The sequence below is a fragment of the Chlamydotis macqueenii genome, chromosome 2, assembly GCF_036417535.1.
Source record: "Chlamydotis macqueenii isolate bChlMac1 chromosome 2, bChlMac1.mat, whole genome shotgun sequence".
Taxonomy (NCBI): Eukaryota; Metazoa; Chordata; class Aves; order Otidiformes; family Otididae; genus Chlamydotis; species Chlamydotis macqueenii.
This window is the reverse complement of record NC_141557.1, coordinates 118,568,135-118,581,453: the sequence shown is the minus strand read 5'-3', so window position 1 is coordinate 118,581,453 and position 13,319 is coordinate 118,568,135. Positions and strand designations below refer to the sequence as shown.

The 13,319-nt window shown below is 42.0% G+C and overlaps 1 protein-coding gene across 6 annotated transcripts in view; it reads right to left on the bottom strand.

Annotated features, from left to right (window-relative positions):
- DTNA (dystrobrevin alpha) overlaps positions 1 to 13,319 on the bottom strand; it is a 234,292-nt gene that overhangs the window by 64,863 nt on the left and 156,110 nt on the right. For all 6 annotated transcript variants that reach the window (XM_086740776.1, XM_086740782.1, XM_086740778.1 and 3 more), the window contains one exon: positions 7,501 to 7,714. In XM_086740776.1, the coding sequence (XP_086596902.1) occupies positions 7,501 to 7,714 (214 nt within the window). The remainder of the gene's footprint in view (positions 1 to 7,500; positions 7,715 to 13,319) is intronic.

Sequence of the window (13,319 nt, the reverse complement as noted above, 5' to 3'; positions counted from 1 at the left end):
CAAAGTTTGTTTTGTGGGAACACACATCGGTACACTGTTTTGTAAAGATCTCAGAACAGATTTATCATGTATATGAAGCTCAATATTAATTTTTTTATCTCATTAGACATCAAGGTGATGATTATTACTGCTGTTTGTGCTACAGTAGCACTGGGAACAAACGTGAAAAAGCAGAAAAGGCTCACACGATTGCACAAGCTGTATATTGTACCTATTAATAAGTCCTGACAAGTGCCTTTAAAACGATACACCTGACCCCCATGAACATTTTAAAAGGACTATGCTGAAAAATAGGAAATAAACCTGCATCCAGAATGAGCAAACGGAGTCTGGTTCCCAGTATGTTCAAGTTGAGCCTATGCCTGGCTCTCTATTTTCAACTTAAAATGAATAATGCTATTTTTATTCATTTTAAAATACACCCTGGATACACACAGGTGTATGCCTCGGGGCAAAAGGTGTAGTTTTCTCTATAAATACCATCATTTTCAGGAAAAAACAAGACTTTTTTTTTCTCACTGTAAGGATCAGACCATATACTGCACTCTCAGGATGCAGTGTTCACACATTGTCACCTCTTCCTTCAACTGTCTTGAAGCAGCCAACAGATTAATTTTATTGTTCCTTTTGCTGTCTTATTTTCCCTCCACAGTCATGACAGTTCCCAATGATTACCTGCCATTACAGAAACCTTGGGATATTCGAGTTGCGTGAGTATTACATGACTTCACACACTGCAAGGCACTCATAACTCCTAAAACACCTATGCCCTCAGTTTAGGCAAAACTAAGTCCAGAGCATTGACAGGAACTGCAGAACAAAGATGCTGTAATGTTCAATCTCTTTACAAAGATGAGAATGAACGTGCCCTAACTTCATCTGCTTTTTAATGTTCTTTTTTTTTCGCATCCAAACGTTGGAATGTAGGTGTGGTTTTTCTTGGAATTCTCAAGAGTCTTACTAAAAAGCAGAGTCCACAGTTGGACTGGAGTAACTTTTTGCTGTCATTCAAACCCCTTACCATACGTCTGTTTAATGGCATCAGTGAGAATATATTGTCATCATGCTGTAGAAAACAGACAACCAACATCTGTGAGCTTAGCAAAATGGCAGCCATGTCTCCTTCTGAATTTCACTGATAGGGCTAGTGATGGAACCAGAAAATAGAATTTTGTGTAATTTTTTGGAAATAGAGGTTCTGTGACCTTCAGTCTTTACTCTGTCAGGGAACACTAAGCTTATAAAGGATTTCCTGTTAAAATATATAGAATTATCTCTTACATAAGATAGTGTAACTGCACTGGCAATAGAAATATATAGAAATTAAGCTCTCCATCAATATTTATGAAATTAGTGAGTTGATTCTCACTTGCAATTTTAATGAAGAAAATTGTTCTGATCAGACTAAAATATAATCTGATTCTGTAAAGACAGAAAGCCTGTGACTGTGTCTCTCTCTGCTCATCCCAAAGCAAGCTTACACACAACATATACATATACAGTCGACACGAATGGCGTACTCGTATCAGTACATTAAAGCATGCTACATGCCTCACTGCCATGTTCATTATTAAGTCACTCAGACTTCACAAAATGAGTCCGTTCCGTAAGCTTGGCTAGCAAATAACCCATACAGTTCAATGAATTAGATTTAGTTCTAGCTCAGTGTAACCCATGATTCTAAATATTAATTCTAAATATTCTTTATATGCATTTAAAATCCTGCTTGTTGTCAGAAAGTCAAACAGAGATTTAGACAAAAAAAAATTCACTACTTCAGTATTTAAGAAATAAATCTTTACTATGTTCTTCAATGCTGCCTTTCGTGCACATTTTCTTTTTCATGGCATTACATTCTCTTTGAATAGCTTCGTAAGATTGAAATCACAGCATAGGAATTTCCAGTCTTCAGTATTTCCATCCTTTGTTGACTGGATTCTAATTTGTGTAAACCAGGACCTAGCACTGCTGCAGCTATGGCTGAGAATTTGGCCAGTTTGTATTCTCTTTGTGCATGCTGCCCTTTAGACCTTTGGGATACTTTTTTCCCTGCCCTGTTTCATCATGAGGTTTTCACCTGCCTTCAAAAGAGTTGTTAACACTTAAGAAAAATAAATGCCAAGTGGAAGCAATGGCATTATTAAGAAGCAATGCAAGAATTAGAGGAAAAAATAAAGCCAAAGTGGAAGTGCTTCAGATTTAGATTATTCTTCCCAGTAGGTTTAGTTACATTTACTAACAGGATTACATTCTTGAGTGGCAGACACATATCAACTCGCCTTCAGTTTTCCACCCTAGAGCCATCAGCTTTTCCCATACTCAAATGGTTATAGAACAGAGGAACAGAAAAAGAAAATATTTCATTTATCTCTTCAATCTCTACATTTGAGTTGATTAGTTTTGACACTGTATTTTGTATCGGTCATTTGTATTCATAAAAGCACCACTAGAGTCAGTATAAATTCAATTTGCCCTCCAAATATATATGTGTGTGCGTGTGCATACATATACATACACGCATATACAAACAAATATGACTGATGAACGGACAGGATAATGGGACCTAAGACTTGCCAGTATCATTTGGACCCAGAAGTGCCCTAAGCTATGTTTAAGCACTACAGATGCCCTTGACTGGCAGGGCTGGGGCCTCACAGTGTTTGCTGCGCAAAAGCAAATGCTGAAGCAGTGGCTCACAGCAGCATGAAGATCTCTACTGAAGTCGACACTCCCAGAAAGAAGCTTTAGGCTGGGTAAAGGAAAGAGATAAAAATTTTACTAGTGGAAACAGGAGAAGATAGAAAATACTTGGATTTTATATAGCGCCTCTCTTACTGAGGTTACTCTTCAGATCTCTACAGAAAAGCCATAAATGATGGCAAAGGCAAACCTTGAAGCCGATATGCACTTAGCAACAACACAGGATGGAGTACTTAGGAAAAGGAATGATGGCCAGGGCTTAAGGTTATCTCCTGCTGCTTGGGGAAAAAAGGGCAAAAAATAACACATGCTTTTAGACACCAGAGCAGACCAGAAGGTTTCCTCTTCAAATGCATGGCTGCAGAGAGAGACAGCCTCTCCCCAGAGCAAGGAAGCCCCATAAACTGCCTGATAAAATCCACACACCATACAAGGCTAAGTCCAGCTCCAGGGACTGAATTTGCCTTTTGGGTCAGCAAGGACAGCGGGACCAAATGGATGACACCGACATTTGTCAGGATCTCTAGCAACACTCATAATGAGACAGCCATATGGTGGGGAAAGCTATAAAGAAATAACACCACATCTTTAGAAACAGCAAATGTGTCCCATGAAATGGACACTGAGAAAATATGATTTTTCTCATTAACTAGGCATGAAGGGATGCTCCCCCAACACTTTATCTTTTCCAAAAGTAACAGAATTTCTTTGGTTTCTTGTTGGCCTCCTACTGCCCACTTTAATTGGGCAGCCAATTCTGAAATGTCAGAGGCTGTAATCACAAATTCCCATTTTCACAAACAGGTTTCAGAGAGGAAATTTTATTGGAATCAAGCAAAATTATTTCAGTCAGAAGAGCAAAATGCATAATGACTAAATCTCTGAAATGCCTTTGCTGGACTTCCTTCGTAAAAGCTAGCTGGCCTGTATGGTTTGCAATGATTAGTGAAGGTGGAAAAGAGAGGGGATTAAAGACTTCACAGCTCTGAACAGATGGATGAGCAAGAAGTTGTACTTCCAAAACAGATACTGAACATCTCTATGTACTGAACTCAGTATGATTCAAATGTGCATTTGATTAAACAGTCATGAAGATTTCCTCTTTTCTTTGTAGAAGTCAAGCCCCTCCAGCCAGATTGGGTCTGTTTCATAGCCCAGAGCTCATAGCTCCATTCGTAGGACAGGTATGTCAAGGGACAGAGAAAAATCAGCTATGATCTTCTCAGTTAAACTTTGCAGCAGGAATAGCTGTATTGCAATATTGAGTCGGCGCTGAAGATGATCTAGCACAGAATATTTTATGGTCTGTTTAAAAAGACTCTTTTTGGGAATGGTTCGATTGAATGAGGCTGACATTCCACCTAGCCACCTGCGCAGGCTTTGACACCAGCCCAGGATTAATTTTTCAGAGAAGTTTGAACTTGTCATCTTTTTATATAGCACTTGCGTGCCAGTGAAGGAAGTATGCTATTATTTCGCATAGTCAGTTAATCACCTTAGACCTTGAAGCAAAATCTATCGTCCAATTTTAACACGCAGCTAAAAATGCAAATCAGGCATGTTTTTGTCCAGATTTTTTTAAGTCTCACCACCTCATTCTGCTCACTGGTTTTGGTTTGCTGAGGTCCTCTGCTACATAATGCTGACTTTCACACACTAGTAGCAAATTAATTGGAGTAGTATTTCTGTTTACGAATTTTGATTTTGTTGACTTGCAGTTTTATAAGGTTGCACTTGGTTTTGGCTTAGCATGAAGGAACACCGGAGTCCATGTCACACAAAACCTTATACGCTATAATTTTTGCCCCCCTTTTTCCTCCCTTCAGGGTTCAGCAGAAGGGAAATACAGTTCTCTGTAGGCCTAATGAATCCCCAAGGCCACGAAAAAGTAATAAAAAAATTCGAATGAAAGTTCAGCACAGGCAATGGGCAAGCTGGCCCACATGCCATGGCATTGCACTATGGTTCCTCTTAAGTTTTGCCAGCCAGGTTCTAGCTCCTGAGAAGACATCTATATTGCAAGTGAAATATTCCCTTCTGCCAGAGGGCAGAGAAACTTGCCAGATTTTCAGCAGGCAATAAATGAAGAAAGAAGCTCTGTTTAAAGTTTGGAGGATCTTTAGCCAGCACAATACACAAGCGGCTAGAAATAAATAATTGAGACAGTGGTAGGCTTATTAGATTTCAAATCACACATGAGCTTGTCCCTTGTGGTCCTCGCATATATGTTAAGTCAGAGACTCGATTTCTTCACTCTCTTCCTTTGCATTTCAAACGGGACATGAGAAACCACAAAACCTTTTCTGGACCTGCTCACAGTAGAGCAGGAGCACCATTTCTCTGCACAGCCACAAACACCAAAACCATCCATGATCACTTAGAACACCCTTCTCATTTACACTGAAATGCTATTTGGTCTTGGTCTACCGTTTTGGTCTTAGAAAGCTGCTCTGGGTTTTTTAGGGTTTTGGGGTATTTTCATTGTTGTCTGCATTCATAGAATCAAATGTGATCATATTAACATTCATTAATAAACATGAAAAATAATTCCTCAGTAGCCACCTAGAAATTTGGACAACACTTCTGCAGGCCAACTGTTTCCTTAAAACACAAGGCTAAGAAGTAGAGGAGTGAACTCAGCTCAGAGATAACAGGATTATTTTAGGGGTGACTGTCGTGATTTCAGTATGATTCATGCACCTAGTAAAATCCCTTTTTTTATCAGAGAAGACTGCAGGCAATTTAGTTTAACTGTCCAGTTTCTATAAATGGGGGGAGAGTGAGAAAAAGACTTCATCTTGCCTCACAGTTCCATTCCTGTCCCCGCTATATGCATTGCTTCCCTCTGAGCATGGGACCACAAGAAAAGACCTTGCTCTTTCTTGTACCAATTCATAGCCTTCAGCAAAGAACATTCCTGCTGCACTGCAGGGGAAGGGAAGGAAAGGAGCCACATGGGAAGCAGAGACATCAGCCCTGGTTAGACCTCAGCAGCTCTCACACTGCCCCTCTAGCATGTAGGAGCCGTCTCCCTCCCTCTGTTTCACAGTAATGGGGAAAGCTGGACCACCAGTGGTTGCTAAACCAACACCTGGCCCTCAATGTCAATAATCTGAATCATACTAAAGGGTAGGGAACATTTTGAGAATCAGATGCTTAACTTCTACATCTTTACCTGTGATAGGTGTCCAAACTCCCACTACAGTAAAGAGAGATCTAGTTGACACAGATCTCCATGAAGCCTGAACTTCAATATCTCAGACTGCACCTGAACCTGTTCCTGAGGGGTCCTTTGGGTGTCTCTGTTCTTCTGGAAAGTGCATCCTGTGAACTCTGCTTGAGGCAGCACAACAGACTGATTTGCCACTTGGTGAACAGAGTGAGGGCTACAGCCTCCTGACCCCCAGGAGGTCCTTACAGGAGCCCAAAAACAAGTCACGACCAACAGCACGTGGGATGTTTTCAGGGAAAGCAAAAGCTTGCCCTTTTAAGCATATTCTCTGTTTCCCTACATGGGAGTAAAATCCTCTCCTCCTCTGCAAGTAGCCTTAACGTCTAGCTGAGATCTCTACTTCTGTTACAGCAAGCTACAAACCAAGCACTTTATTGCAGGTCTTGCTTCCATGACCCTGGGTCTTTCCTTGTGTTTACCAGCTGGGAAGCAGTTTGCTTGCGGCATGTACCAATGCATGTGTCCGGCCATTTTTGTCATCCTTCAGTGTTCTTGTCACAGCCACAGTGATACAAATTAAAATGCCTGTTCCGTCTTTTACTGCCTTGAAGGGAGAAAAATATTCCTGAAGCCTATGGTTTCACAATGGATTGGCTTCTTTTTTTTTCCCCTCAAAGGAGCTGGAGGGGAGGTTGGGTGCAGCCTCATCATGTGGAACAACTACTTTTTTCTCCCTGTTGTCATGGCAACTGAGCTGCTGACTAGTCTGGCTCTGAAAGGTGCTTGACGGTACTCAGCACCAGGGCCCTCAAGCGAGGGGAAGGGAAAGAGGGAGGGGAAAGGAGCAACATCTTTATTTTAACGCATCATGGCTAGTGTTTTCAGCTGCTGAATTTTCAAAATACAAGCCATAAAGAGGCAATAAGTCATTTGCATCTGTCAGACTTAACCACTGTTCTCAAATAATTCGGTTTTGAGGACTACAAATACTGCAGTACAAGTTGATGACTATGTATTCAGAAACTGTAATATGTACACACAGTATACTCGTTAAGGTAAGTGCCTCGCTCTGTCTTGAACTTGTCCTTTTTGTAATACAAGTCCCATGCACTAACAAACAGCATGAATTTCAGCATCACCTCCAGGTCTTTATCCTATTTCTGCCATGGTCTCAAAATCACGCTGCACTGGCATGAGCCAGAAAAAAAATTGCTTACAGCTGCAAGAACTTGCAGGATAATGAGCTCTTTCAAAATAATGAGCTATTAACCCATGGCACTGCTGCAGAGGCATTGCAGTGGTGTCAGCCACTGGTGTGTCAATAAATAACAAGGCAGATTAGAAGTGGATGTAAATTTGTTTCTGTAGATAATTCTTCTTTGATATAAACTGGAACAAGTCTGAGTTACTGGATGAAAACACAGTTGTGCTGAATTTGGCTCAACAGAAGAGAAAGCAGAGGTCCTTAATTTAGGTTCTCTCCCTAGTTAGCACTATTCACATGCTCATTATTTGGGTCACAATTTAGCTTGTTCAATTGTTTTCCAAAGATATTTCCGGAGCAAGGAAAATCCTTCCACCAGTCAGGAGAGGAAGGAAGCACACGTGGCTAAGAAAGGCAGACTTACGGATCAAAGGCTGCTAGCAAGAAGTTGAGCAGTAAGCTGATGGATTGCTCCACGTTGATCTGGTGGGTCGTTGGCATCCGTTTGTTGAGCTGGTAGAAGATTGTTGAAATCACAGCTTCCAGGCGAGCCACGTTCAGTTCGATGCTGGGATCCAGGTTGTTCAGTGCGTTTTCCCGTAAGGCTTCTATCACATTCCAGATGTCCACCAGGTGCACTAGGGGACAGGACAGAAAGAGTCAGCGCAGACACACGCTTCTGAAAGCAAGTGAGAAAAAAAGTCACCTCATCCCACAGCGTGGGGAATAACACAATCATGCAGGACACACTTCATGAATAATTAAACAAATGAAAGTATTCTCCATCACTGAGAATTGAAGTTGGTGAAAAAATGAGCAAATAAAATTCAAATCCGTTAATAAGCAAACAATATATTGATATTATTAGTTGTAATGAGTACAACTTCAGCTCAGGAAATCATTCTTCATTGTATGAAGTACTCAAGTAGAAATCTGTATTTTATAGAAATCCCTGGAAGGCAAACATACGCTAATTGTTTTTATGAACCATGCCTCTATGAATCCTCATTCAGAAATTACTCTTAGCTATTAATTTGCATAGCAGATGGGCTTTTCAGAAGATCCTATGAATGCTAAGTGCTTATCACGTACTGACAATTTGAAAATTCTTTTCAGCAATTTGTATGGAAAGCAAAATATTTTACAGAAACAGAACTGTAACTGAGTCAGGGTAGACAAGCTACATTTAAACAAAGAACAGGTAATGAAGTGATATCAAAGCCATATTTCGTGTCTTCTAAATATATTTGCCAAATGATTTGTTAAATCTCTCTCTTTGATAAAGTCCTGGTCTAAGCTGAATTCCATGGGGGCTGTTTTTACCCACAAGGACAGCTTAAAGGACCATCTCTGCTCACCCTTCAAATTGTCCCCAAACAGAAATCTTGTCTGCACAGCACTGTTACTGTGGCAGTATGATTGGCTTGCCACAGATCGGCATTTCCAGAAGTGATGGACTGTGTCAAAAATAAAAAACAATTCTAATTCATTAAAAATTTGGATTTTGTTCAGACCTGAACTCAAAGAATCACCCCTTTTTTAATCTTAAGTACTACCTACTGTCCTACTAAACTGCCAATAACAAATCATGAGGTTCAGGGTGCAAATTCTCTTTTTGTTTACCAGAGAAACTACTGTACAGCTCTTACTATTTAGCACGGTGATATAATCTTATGACATATCAAGAGCCATCTGTATGCGGAAGAAGATGCTTTTTTTTTTGTGGATAGAGAAATTTTATTCTAATCCTCATCATTATATTTTTACTTGCTTGGTTTGCAGGTGCTGTCTCAGAGTGCAATGTGACATGATGGTCTGACGGCAGGGAAATGTAAGCTGATACTAGATAGATAATGAAACCAGATATAGTCGTTTTACTTAGTCTAGAATTTTTCCCTATGATTGGGTTACTTTTCTTCTACCTCAAGAAAAAAAAATAATCTCATACACCCTGCTACCACAGGAGAAAGATACACCATACAGGTGAGCGGTTACTGCAGCAGCAACTACTTCAGGTACTAGACAAGGCACTTTTCAACTACTTCTTGCTGTTCTATAGCAAATAATTGGGAAAAACTGAAAGATGCAGTTCCATTGTGACACTTGAATATTTATTTGGCCTTTGTATTAAATAGGTAACCTTGTATGATGGCAAGTTATCTTCAGAGTGTTGTCCTGAATCAAGCCAGGTGGGTGGGGCACACAACCTCCCTGAATTCTTTACGGTTTGTCTTCTAGCTGGGGGAAGACCATCCTCCCTGTAAAAAACCTGGCACAGGTCTCAGATCCTTTTAATGGAGTAATTCCCATTCCCATTCAATCAGTTTTCACCATCAAGTTGCCACAGAGATAATCTGGGCAAATGGGAGATGAATGATCTCCAGGAAGACAGCCTGCACATAATCACTGACCCTTTCTGGCAGCTTCTCCACATGGCTCAGAGGCCGGAGTAGGCAGAGAATGGAAAAAGTCACCAAAAACAGGCCATCGCCTGGAGAGAACGGTTAATGAGCATTTCCCACTCCAGGTCACCACTGTAAGGCAGCCAAGGAAGAAATACAGAGCGATAGGCCAGAAGATGCAGCAACAGGCTGGACCACGTGCATGCATTTTGCGGCCTTATTAAGAGGGGAAGGGCAGGCAGAAAGTAGAAGGTGAAGCGTGACGTTTCTCTCAAAGTCTAGCTGTCACTGGCCATGAGGGCTGTTTCTGGCAATTCAGACCAAGGAAATGAAAGGAGGAGGTGCTTCCACAAGCAGTTACATCAAGCTGGCTTCTCGAGATCCACCCAAGAGTGCTTGAGATCCACCCAAGAGTGCTGAGGGAACTGGCGGAGGTGATAGCCAAGCCGCTTTCCATCATCTATCAGCGCTCCTTGTTGACTGGTGAGGTCCCGGAAGACTGGAGGATTGCCAACGTGACTCCCATTTACAAGAAAGGTTGTAAGGAGGATCCGGGGAACTACAGGCCTGTTAGCCTGACCTCGGTTACAGGGAAGGTTATGGAACAGATAGTCTTGAGGGAGATCATGCGGCATGTGCGGGATGGCCGGGGGATCAGGCCTAGCCAGCATGGGTTCATGAAGGGCAGGTCCTGTTTGACCAACCTGATCTCCTTTTATGATCAAGTGACCCATCTGCTGGATGAGGGAAAGGCTGTTGATGTGGTCTACCTAGACTTCAGCAGAGCCTTTGACACTGTCTCCCACGGTATTCTCCTGCAGAAGCTGGCAGCCCATGGCTTGGATGGGTACACTCTTGGCTGGGTAAGGAGCTGGCTGGAGGGCCGGGCTCAGAGAGTGGTGGTGAATGGAGTTAAATCCAGCTGGCTACCGGTCACAAGTGATGTTCCCCAGGGGTCGGTGCTGGGGCCTGTCCTCTTCAATATCTTTATTGATGATCTGGATGAGGGCATTGAGTGCACCCTCAGTAAGTTCGCAGATGACACCAAATTGGCTGGGAGTGTGGATCTGCCTGGGGGTAGCGAGGCCCTACAGAGGGATCTGGACAGGCTGGAGAGCTGGGCTGAAGCCAATGGGATTGAGGTTCAACAAGACCAAATGCCGAGTCCTGCACTTCGGCCACAACAACCCCAGGCAGTGCTATAGGCTTGGGGCGGAGTGGCTGGAGGACTGTGTGGAGGAAACGGACCTGGGGGTACTGATTGATGCTCGGCTGAGCATGAGCCGACAGTGTGCCCGGGTGGCCAAGAAGGCCAACGGCATCCTGGCTTGCATCAAAAACAGTGTTACTAGCAGGAACAGGGAGGTAATTGTCCCCCTGTACTCGGCACTGGTGAGGCCGCACCTCGAGTACTGTGTTCAGTTTTGGGCCCCTCACTGCAAGAAAGACATTGAGGCCCTGGAACGCGTTCAGAGGAGGGCTACGAAGCTGGTGAGGGGTCTGGAGCACAGGCCTTATGAGGAGCGGCTGAGGGAGCTGGGATTGTTCAGTCTGGAGAAGAGGAGGCTCAGGGGAGACCTCATTGCACTCTATAGCTTCCTGAAGGCAGGTTGTAGTGAGCTAGGGGTCGGCCTTTTCTCTCCTGTAGACAGTGATAGAACTAGAGGCAATGGTTTCAAGCTGTGCCAGGGGAGATTCAGGCTGGACATTAGGAAATATTACTTCTCGGAAAGGGTAGTCAGGCACTGGAATGCACTGCCCAGGAAGGTGGTGGAGTCACCGACCATGGGGGTGTTCAAGAAACGTTTGGATGTTGTGTTGAGGGATATGATTTAGCTGAGAAGTATTGGTGATGGTTGGACTGGATGATCTTTTAGGTCTTTTCCAATCTTGATAATTCTGTGATTCTGTGATTCTGTGATTCTGTGGGTGTGAGGGTATGTGTGCCAACTGTCGAACCTGAACTGTAGCTACGCTAACAAGATACCAATGTGAGAAATTACCAGGCATAACAAATAGCAAAAAGGGACAAATGCATATGCAGATGGCTAACCTTGACTTGAGGCTGCACTAACAAGATAGCAACCCGAGAAACAGCACAAACAGAGGTACTAGCTTAACAGCACTGCTGAACGAGGCAGAAATTACTACGGCAACCCTATCATAAAAACTGAAAAAGAGTGTAAAATCAGTAACACCAGCGGTAGTGGGAAAAGAATAAATAGGGGTAGGCTGTTTTTCTGGGAGTGCATGAGTGTGGCAGAGGGGAAAAAGGGGAATTTAAAGGGTAACAAATATTACCCTTTTTAGTGTAACACTTGTAGTGCTTTGTAGTCTTTTAGTGTTAACTTTAACCTGAAAGCCTCATAAGCTATATTCATTGGTATGCCAGAAAGGTAGGGCACATGAATAAGAAAATGACTTACTGGAAATTACCCAGCAGTAACAGGCCCCCACCCATAAATATTAGTCCCCATAAAATATTAGTCTCAAGGAACTGCTGTGCATTTGTACTATAAATAATTTTACTTAGGCTTTTTTTTTTCCCCAGAAACACTTTGGTTCCACTTGAAGCTGAATAAACAACAATCCAACTGCACCATTTTATTTTGCATTTTATTCATGAATTTCAAATCTCTCTGCAGAGACTGGGAAGTAATACACCCTGGAGGAGGAAATGGAAGATGGACAGGAGCCAGACTTTTTAACAAGATCTGCTAATTTTGAAAATATCTGTTGAAATGTCTGTCTCAAAATCACACAGAGAGTTTGTACACAGCACTGAAGTCTCTGGCCTTTACTCAAGTCGGTTGTAATGGAAAATAATTCACTCACCTAAATTCAAATGTAAAAAATTGTCTACTGTCAACTGGTGATCAAGGCTCCCTCTAACGTCAGTGGCAGAAAAAGGCACCTTAAAGTAGGTGTCTGGAGACAGGTGGGATGAACAGTGCTTTGAAGGTGCCCGTATTTCTTCACTGACTACAGGCAAGGCCTAAAGCCACAAGTTTACATGAGACATGTAACCTCAGAGCTGATAAAGTTAACTGAGATGAATCCCACACCTTGCTCTTTAAACACTAAGAAAAGATATCTCTTCTGTTCTGACTACTACATGGCATAGAATAATTCAAGTTTTACATAAAATATGAATAATAAATACTTTAATCCGCATGAACAGATACCAGATCCTGCCATAGTCACAGCCTCTCACACAGCATCGCTTAACCCTGCACAGATCACATCTGGGTGTGGTGCCCTATGGATCACTGTGAATCCTATTTTCTTACGTTTACTCACTTAGTAAGCAGACTTTTTTTACATATTATATCGTGCTGCCAAGTCAACCTATCCATACTGGGAAAAGGCGCAGAAAAATAGGCCTCTACAAGCTCCACTCTATTCATTTGTACTATTAGAAATTTATGCCTACAGCTGATATGGTATCTGTAGTCTTTTCAACATAATAACAGAATGTCAATCTTGTAAACTGTGCACAAGCTTACATTCCTCTCATTTTAATTTTCATCCTCTCTGCTACTCATTTTCTGTAATACCTGCTATGCTGATTTATTTATTTATCCACCCCTGAGACTCTTTTAATCTCACTGAAGAAGGCAGTTCTTTGTTCACAAGAAGTAGTGCAATAAAAGCTGAATCTGATTTCTATGTACTACTATGATGCTAACAAAAAGTTTGCAGTGTAACGAACAGCTTACAGATGCAGGAGAGCTTTCTCTCTCCTAACATCTGCCTTAAATTCTCTCAACAAAGTCAAACTCTACAAGTTTGTTTTGAACTTCCCATTGCTGTTGCCACTTTTGTTGCCTTATCCACACTT